The following is a 9,512-nucleotide window of genomic DNA, read 5'->3' as shown; positions in this document are numbered from 1 at the left end:
AAAAGCAATATTGTCCTAAATTGAAAGATAGTTCAAACAGTCATGCCTTGCCTTCCCAGACAGCTGAGCCAGCTTGACCTGCCCCACGACTCTATAGCTGATGACATCAGAGAGCTGTCCCGTTCCTTCCTCCCACCGTCCGCTCAGATGCCTGACCTGGCTGCTGTGGGCTTGGAGGCTGTGAAAGACGTCAAAACTATCTCATTGCTGGTGAGGATGACAGTCTTACCATGTGATGCTGGCATTTTTTTGGTATCAGTTAGATAGATGTGTATGTGGGCATTTGCTGTATTTTGGAAAACATACATAAACCATGTAACTTTAGTTAGTTGTTTCGTAAAACCCAAGAAAAAAATTATATTCTCCTGCTGTTTTATGTATTTTCAATGAAAACAATGAAAAGAGTTAATCATCATATTACTTCAGCGTTTTCTATACTGCAAAATTGAGATTGTAATTGGTACCCAATGCTGAAAAAGCGTGGGATACATGTCCATGTTCGCCTGTGAAGTTCCAGAATTGCAGATGTAAACAAAGAACTTTTATTAAAAAAAAAATAGTCTTGATTGAATTGTACAATTCTTGTAATCTTTTGGTTTTCCCTCTGCACATATTTGTCTAAATGTGGGCATTAATCTTGCAATTGGCAACATGTTTATGTTTGGAAGTAGCTCACACTGCAAGAAAGAGGGAGAAAGTGTAACTGCCTTTGCGCTTACAGTCTCATTCTTTGCAGCCTTATGTTCAGGTCAGAAACCTATCTTTTAAGTCAAAGTTATTTGTCATATGCGTTAGCTCATTTATTTTGAAAAGTACATGACGTACTGCGTGTTTTTGATAACATTCATACCTGAACATCTATATGTTGTGGCTTGCAGATGAACGACTATTGCCACAGCGTAGAGCTGTTGAACAGTGCCAGTTATGCTGCCAGGAAACACATGGACCACCTCACAGAAACTTTGGGTTTGTGTGCTCTTTTTTTTTTTTTATCTATACAGTGATATTACAGTCGAGACCGGATGTAAGAAAGTCGTCGGGACCCACTTTTTGTCTTTCATACATCCGGTCTTTACTAAATCGGGTTAACCGGATGTATGAAAATATTGTGGATCGACTTTCATACATCCGGCCACGCGTCTGTTACTTGATAAAAGTAGGGGTTTTTTCATATCATTTTTGTATTTATTTGTTTTTTTTATGTTTAAATGTTTTGATACATATCCTTGTTAGAAGAAAAGGTTTGTGAATAACAAGTGGAAAAGTACATGTACTTACATACACTGACACAGTCAGGACAACCGATAGAAAGAGCAACTGTTTGTGTAAGGAACTGTTCTGCTTTGCATAAGGCCGTGCACTCTCCGCCCCCCCCCCCCCCGTCCCTCTGTGTGTGTGTGTGCGCGTACGTGCGTGCGCTTGCGCGCACGTGTGTGTTTGTGTGTGGCTCAACTGTAGTGTGTGTGTTCCCTCCACAACCCTTTTGCGCTTTTGACAATGTTTTTGGTCGTGGAAGCTTTGTAATGACCGTTGGCGTAGCAAATAACATTTTCTGAGTTCTCTCTCTCCCCCTCTCTCTCTCTCTCTCTCTGTCTCTCTCTCTCTCTCTCTCCCTCTCTCCAAAACGCACACATTTATAACACACACGCGCGCGCACTGAATACAAAAAAGTGAGTTAAACTTAAAACCAGTTTAATGGATTAAAACAACAACAACAACAACATAAACAAACCTGAGTCACACCCACGACCAATGCCTCTGGTTCTAAGTGTACAAAAAAAATGCCTTCCTGGGCTATTATGGCTCTTCAGTCCAGTCCAGCAGCGCTTTGTCCACAGACGGCAGCTGAGAGCTCCGTGCCCGCTTGCTCGTCGTCACAGTATCGCCGCTTTCTTGCCTAAGCAAGATATTTTTTCTTGTCTTTCATGATTTTCGACAGCGTTGGCAGGGGGACACCTAAATCAATGGCCATCTGTGTTCGGGATTTGTGTGGACTGTCCTCTACTGCCTTTATGATTTTAAGGCGCCCAGACAATGTCAACACTCTACGTTTGCCTGTAGCTTTCGCTTTGCGGTCCGCCATTTTGCAAGTTCGAGTCGCTATGGAAGGGAAATTACTCTTACCACACTTTGGTGACTTGGGTCTACTTTCGTTTTCTTACAACCGGTCTTGCAACAACGCATTTGTGCTGCTCGGGACCAGAGATTTGCTTTCATACAACCGGACTTTTATACATCCGATTAAATTACATATTATTACCCAACTCACATATAGCAATTAACTCTAGTTCAGTGCTGGTAACGCTGTACGCGTTCCCCTTGGTAACAAGGGAGACCACCCTAAAAAAGAGTGATCCATCCCATAATATCAGACCGATGTCCGGTCCAACATCCGTATGCGTGCGCATACGCCGCCATTTGTATCATTCTCTCTCAGCGGTTCAACTGGGAAGGACGCTTCTGATGTACGCTCCTGCTGTCTTCAGCTTGCCATAGTCTTTGGCTTTGGCATCTCCCCTTGGTCGTCGCCTTTCGTTTCACCTTTACCTGCCTGTGTGGTGAGATCTTTCCGTTTTGTTATAACTTTAGCGACGTTTTTCGTCGCTCGTTTTGTACTTGTGAAATTTTTCTGAAATTGTTTTTCTTTGAAATTTTTCGTGAGTTATTTTGCTATGGCGGAGGCTGCGCTTGTTGATAGCGTGAATAGGAAGCCTAGTTCGAGGCAGGTGCCTGACGATTCGCCTCCTAAACGTAGCTCGAGGAGAGAGAAGGGCGCAGGAAAATCCGCGTCTGTTTCTTCTGATTCAACTTCTGTTAAATCTCCCGTGTTAGCAGACGTCAGTTTAACTTCCGGTCAGGCTTGTTTACGTTCTGGCAAGAGTGGTGGTTCGGGCAAAAGATCTTCTTCTTCTGCTTCTGCTTCTGCTTCAACTTCAGATGGCTGCCCTGGGTTAGCGCCAGCTGAAGTTGCGTCTTTATTGTTGACTTTGAGCGCTCAAGTTTCGACACTTGCGTCGGAATTATCTTCCACTAGGGAGGAATTACGTGCGCTTCCGTCGGGTGTTTCTGATGTTCTCTCTTTAGCACAGTTACGGCAGTCTCCTGCAGTTCCGGCTTCGACTTCCGCTAAGCCTTCGGCGACTGTGACTCGGGCGGATGTCCATGCTTCGCAGGATGGGAGTACCAAGTTGGTGTCTCTTCTGAATGTGACACCAGTACAAGGTATGTCTACACCGCTTGCCGGTGTGCGAGCTCAGGGGGCTCTCTCTGGCGATGGATGTCGTGAGAGTTCTTATGAGCAGCGAAAGGACGAACGCCTCCGTACGTCTCTTTATGAGAATATCGGGGACCGTTTTAGTCCTCTTCCGCCCAGGGGGCAGGAAGTGGTCGGTTCTGCCGACGATAAACGGTCTGATGTTCTGCCTCCTGGCTCCGAGCTTGATCTCGAGTCGGAGTGTAGGGCGGAAGACGGGGATGCCTCAGTGGTAGAGGATTCCCAACTGAATTTGCCCGCGAAGCTGTCAGCCGCAGTGGCGCTGGCGGCGGAAACGGCGTTCAGATACTTTCCGGAAGGGGTGGTGAAGGACAAGGCTCAGCTTCACCCACCTCGTTCTGCTTTTGACGATTTCCGGAGTGCACAGGAGCAACGGCCTCGCTTCCGCTTCCGGGAATCGTCAACTATTGCCTATGAGATGGCTAACGTCTTGTGTGGTAAACGCAAACCGGCGGTGCCGTTGTTGGTTCAGCACGGCGAGGCCCCGGAAGACGTTGTCTCTTGGCTGGCTCAGCCTGGGGCTCGGGCTGCTTCCGGTGTTCCGAAGTTCAAGCTTACCCCTTATCCTTTGGATCTGATGGACTCTTTTGCTCTGCCGTCAGGGGCACTTCCGGTGACGCCGGAACTTGCTGCTTTGAGAGAAGACGGGTACAGTAGGGATAGAGTTGTCCCATGTACTGACGGTTCTCTCGCGGCTGTGGAGGAAGTTGGAAGATCTTTGCTGGAACTCACGTCCGTGTCGGAGTCTCTGCAAAGGTCTTTGTCCAGATCGATTGCCACATCTCTTGATCCTTTTGAATTTCGGTTTGATGCGTCGCCGACAGATGTTTCGACACTGCTGGCTACTCTGGGCAAGGTGACTAGAGAACAGGTTGCTTTGTCTGCCCGGCTGTATACTCACGCAGTTCTTTCAAGGAGGTCAGCCTTCTTGTCGGGGTCCAGATTTCGGGACACCGCGACTGTGGAGAGGCTGAAGGTCTCCCCTTTTGCTGAGGGGTCTCTCTTAGGGCAGGCGTCTTTCGATGCACTCCAGAAAGAGACGCAGGACGCGCGGGATGTAGCGATCGCGCGTTTGGCTTCACAGGGCTTCCAGAAGCCTCAGGGCAAGTCTCAGACTCAGGCGTTTTCTTCTGCTAAGCCTCAGACGTCTTCGTCAGGTGGTGGGAAGGCCCAGAAGCAGTCATTCTCCTCCAGGGGTAGGGGGCGTGGAGCTCCATACCCTAAGAGGGGTCAGTCTTTCGGGGGTTCCAGGGGGTCGGGGCGTAAGCCTCACCCCCAATGAAACTTCCCCGAACAACACATCCCGGTGGCCCCCGCGCTAGTTGTAGCGGGCGGCCCGTCCAGGGCCCTTTCTGCCTGGCTGCAACTGGTGGCCAGCAAGTGGGTCACGGGGATAGTGTGTTCGGGGTTCCGGCTTCTCTGGTCAGGGCAGAAGGCTCCCCTGGTCAGGATAATCCCGCCCTGCAGGGCGCCAAAGGATTTGGTGGCACGGAACGCGGTCCAGGAGGAGGTCTCGGCTCTGCTGCTCAAGGGAGCTATAGAGGAGGTCTTGGACGCGCGGTCCCCGGGGTTTTACGGCAGACTTTTTGTAGTGCCGAAAGCCTCGGGGGCGTGGAGGCCGGTGTTAGATCTTTCTCCTTTGAACAAGTTTCTGAGAGTAATCAAGTTTACCATGGAAACTCCAACTTCGGTTCGGGAGGCCTTACGGCCGGGAGATTGGGCAACGTCGATCGATCTTACAGACGCTTACTTTCACGTCCTCATACATGTCGCGGACAGGAAGTGGCTTCGCTTCCCTTGGGGCGGCAAAGCTTACCAGTTCAGGGCTCTGCCGTTCGGCCTGTCTTTAGCTCCGTGGATTTTCACGATTGTGGTCAGGCAGCTTTGCGCTCTTGTGAGACAGGAAGGCATCCGTCTCAGAGCATACCTGGACGATTGGTTAATCCTTCACCAGAACAGGGGGCTTTGCGAGGCTCATACGCACAGGGTGCTGAGCCGGGCGGCACAGCTGGGTTTCTCTGTCAACCTGACAAAATCCGAGTTGGAACCATCCCAGACGTTTACTTACTTGGGCATGGAATTCGACACGCTTCGGTGGTCTGTCCGTCCGTCTCAAAGGCGGATCGACAAGCTTCAGGGCCTGATTCGGTCTCTCTACGGAGAGAATCACGCCAGTGCAAGGGTTCTGACTTCGGTTCTGGGTCAGATGGAATCCATGGCTTCCCTCATTCCGTTGGGCAGGGTTCACAAGAGGCCTTTTCAGGCCTCCCTGCAGTCAAGGTGGGATCAGACATCCCAGGACTGGAGTGCTCCGATCGCACTGGGAACTTGGTTTCAGCAGACCACAGGTGTTTGGCTTCTTCCGGATTTGTTCCGGGGTGTTCCCATTGTTCGTCCACCGCCGGAGAGAGAGTTGTTTACGGACGCATCTCTGACGGGGTGGGGTGCTCATCTGGACGAGCACATGGTTTCGGGAGTTTGGGATTGCTCTCAGGCCTCCCTACATATCAATGTACTGGAGTTGGAGGCCGTTTCCCTGGCGCTTCTAGCGTTCAAGCCTTTTCTAGAGGGCAGTCATGTACGTCTTCACACCGACAACATGTCTGTGGCGTCGTATGTGAACAAGCAGGGGGGGACTCGGTCTCACAGTCTTTCCGACATTGCATGTCGCATTCTCAAGTGGTGTCACGCCCAGCACATTCTGTTGTCAGCAGTGTACTTGAAGGGCAGTCTGAACGTCCTTGCAGACACTTTGAGCAGAGGGGACAGGATTGTTCATTCAGAGTGGACTCTCACACACCAGTCTTTGCAGCGGCTTTGGTCGCAGATCGACAAGCCCAAGATAGATCTCTTTGCGACGAGGTTTTCGGCGAGACTTCCTCTCTTTGTGTCCCCCTTCCCGGATCCTCTGGCCTGGAAGGTGAATGCTCTGGAAGTGGATTGGTCAGATCTTCCGGCGTATGCCTTCCCTCCGTTCTGCCTCTTGGGCAAAGTCCTCAGGAAAGTGGACTTAGAGAAACCAGCGCTGGTTCTGGTCGCTCCTCTGTGGCCAAGCCAGCACTGGTTTCCCGACCTACTGCGTCTAGCAGTTCGGCCCCCGATCCCTCTCGCCCTGAAAAGAGGAGATCTTAGGCAGCCTCGGTCAGGCGTTCAGCACGAGAACCCACAGATCCTGGCCCTTCACGCGTGGATTCTGTCCGAAGCGCTTTGCGTAGGGCAGGGGCCTCTTCCCCTACTCTGAGATTCGTCGGACATGCACATAGAAAATCGACTTCTTCGGTTTACTCATCGCACTGGGCCTCTTGGTCTAGGTGGTGCGCGCTTAACGGGGTTAAACCTCTTTCTCCTAGGTCTATTCATGTAGCCAACCATCTGTCTTGGTTGGCTGATCAGGGGGCTTCTCCCTCTTCTATTAGGGTCCGGAGGTCGGCGATCTCGCGCAATTAGGCCACAAAATTTCGCTCGGAGGGGTTATCGCTAGTGTTATTAAGGGGGCTGCCCTTTTAGCAGCTCGTTCAAAATCGCTTCTCCCTGCATGGGATTTGTTCCTGGTCTTACGTTTCTTAGCCTCGGATGAGTTCGAGCCTCTTTTGTCAGCCACTTTGGCCGATTTGACGCGTAAGACTGTGTTTTTAACGCTTCTCTCTACTTCGAGGAGAGGTAGTGAGGTGCACTCTTTGTCGGGTTTAGACAAGGATATTGCGTTCGAGAAGGATGGTTCCATTTCTCTCAAATTTGTTCCCGGCTTTCTCGCGAAAAACCAGAAACCTGGCCAGCTTTCTCCAATCTTGCGCATTCCACCCTTGAGCAAGATTTTGGCTCCTGGAGATCCCGATATTGCAAATTGTCCTGTGAGAGCTCTCCGATGTTACCTGTCTCGAACTCGGCCTGTTAGGTCAGAAAGTCAAAAGCTTCTTTTCATATCTTTAAACACGGCTAGGTGTAAGGATATAGCGAAGGTGACTCTGGCCAAATGGATCTCCACTCTGATCAAACGAGCATATGCCTGGTGGCTAGTGCAGTCGGGTGATGTTAGGGCAGTGTTGCCTCTCACCGCGGCTAGAACCCATGAGGCGAGAGCCTGGGCATCCTCAGTGGCAGTTCTTCGGTCCGGCAAGCTAGCCGAGGTACTGGAAGCTGCGTACTGGCGCTCTGAGGACATATTCGTCAACTTTTACCTCAGAGACGTCGCTTCTGTAAGACAGGATGGAAACTCCGCGCTGCCTGCCATGGTAGCGGCGGGACAAGTCCTGCATGCCTAGTTTTTGGTAAGTACCCACCACCTATAGTAGCAATCTGCTATATGTGAGTTGGGTAATAATATGTAATTTAATCCAAAATTTTAATAATAAATTTTCATTTAATTAATATACTTACCCAACTCACATCGTTTAAACCCTCCCGCCTCCCCGCTGTGGTGGTATTGGGTTCTAAAAAAGTAGTGAGTTGGGCTTCGTTCGAATGATACAAATGGCGGCGTATGCGCACGCATACGGATGTTGGACCGGACATCGGTCTGATATTATGGGATGGATCACTCTTTTTTAGGGTGGTCTCCCTTGTTACCAAGGGGAACGCGTACAGCGTTACCAGCACTGAACTAGAGTTAATTGCTATATGTGAGCTGGGTAAGTATATTAATTAAATGAAAATTTATTATTAAAATTTTGGATTTTCATACAACCGGAAAATTCTAAGTAATAACAAAGAGTAGCTTCTGCCGGGACCCTGCCTACCCCTTTCATACATCCAGACTTTCATACATCCGGTGTTTTATACATCCGGTCTATACTGTATTATTTAAGGCACAGTCCTTCCCGTGAAAACAGTTCTGATCACTATCCCAGATCTTTATACAAGAACATCCCTCCATTTTGGAACGTACCAAAAATCAACAGCTTGGATGCATTTGTAGCATCTATTTGGAACCTCCCGTGACGGGCGCAGTGGCGTGGTGGTAAGACGTCGGCCTCCTAATCGGGAGGTCGTGAGTTCGAATCCCGGTCGCTGCCGCCTGGTGGGTTAAGAGTGAAGATTTTTTTCGATCTCCCAGGTCAACTTATGTGCAGACCTGCTGGTGACTTTAACCCCCTTCGTGTGTACACGCAAGCACAAGACCAAGTGCGCACAGAAAAGATCCTGTAATCCGTGTCGGAGTTCGGTGGGTTATGGAAACACGCAAATACCCAGCATGTCTACTCAACAAAAGCGGAGTGAAGCTGACTATGCTCTCAGAGTAGTGTGGGGAACCCAAATGGGCAAACGAGCTCACACGTAACCAGACAATTCTGGAACGCTGAAGAAAAAGGAAGAACCACCCGCCAAAAAACAACAATCTGTGCGAGTTAAAACCATAACCATGCACATAAACAAATCATATCCTTCCTCTGTGCATTGCTTTTACATAGTGTTGGGCTTTTACATACTGTTGGGCTTATTTGGGGCGCTTACTTCTCCTTATTTGACTGATACATAAATAGATACAATTAACAATAAATAGGCATAGTACATATCTATAACTTGCATTTAAATTTGTTCTGTACAACCTGTCTATAATACAGGCCATGTGTTGCAAGTCTCCTTTTATGACAAGTCATTTCGGTAGAGGAGATGTCCTTTACTGGGAGGTGTCCTGTGATCAGAGGGCCCTCACAATTGTGTCACTGCAGTTACTAACAGTACAATGACATTGTTTTAATTGCAAAGATGTTGTTAGAATTAATTTTCCTCTGCAAAGTTTTAGCATTTTGCTGACTGCCAATGCCAAAAGACATCTGTGACTTGTCAGTGATCTGGGGGCCGGGTAGCTCAGTTCATAGAGCACTGGACTTGTGATCCTAAGGTCACAGGTTCCAATCCCGGCAGGGATGGACACGGGCCAACTTTATGTGCAGACTCAGAGACGGCATCCATGTCCTACCCCAGTGGCACGTAAAAGACCTTGGTCATTCTGCCATAAATGCAGGTGGCTGATTACACCTAAACACGCACACTCGTGACTAGCGCGACCCTTGTTGCTGCTAGCTTTCCACTGGGAGGAAGTGACCCGAATTTCCCATCATTGGGATAATGGGGTAAATGAAATGAAAGAAACAAGTCGCGTAAGGCGAAAATACAACATTTAGTCAAGATCATTCGAACTCACAGAATGAAACTGAACGCACTGCATTTTTTCACAATGACCGTAGTCCGCCGCTTGTGCAAAACAGAGTGAAACTGACAAGCCTATTCAGCGCTG

At 49.1% G+C, this 9,512-nt stretch overlaps 1 protein-coding gene across 1 annotated transcript in view; it reads left to right on the top strand.

Moving 5' to 3' along the window:
• LOC138966799 (uncharacterized) overlaps positions 1-9,512 on the top strand; it is a 30,974-nt gene that overhangs the window by 19,022 nt on the left and 2,440 nt on the right. Inside the window, exons 9-10 of the mRNA XM_070339143.1 lie at positions 60-210; positions 879-966. Coding sequence (XP_070195244.1) covers positions 60-210; positions 879-966 — 239 coding nt within the window. The remainder of the gene's footprint in view (positions 1-59; positions 211-878; positions 967-9,512) is intronic.

Source organism: Littorina saxatilis, linkage group LG5 (assembly GCF_037325665.1).
Source record: "Littorina saxatilis isolate snail1 linkage group LG5, US_GU_Lsax_2.0, whole genome shotgun sequence".
NCBI classification, from domain to species: domain Eukaryota; kingdom Metazoa; phylum Mollusca; class Gastropoda; order Littorinimorpha; family Littorinidae; genus Littorina; species Littorina saxatilis.
Note: the sequence above shows the minus strand (reverse complement) of the source record. Positions and strands in the feature narration are given on the sequence as shown.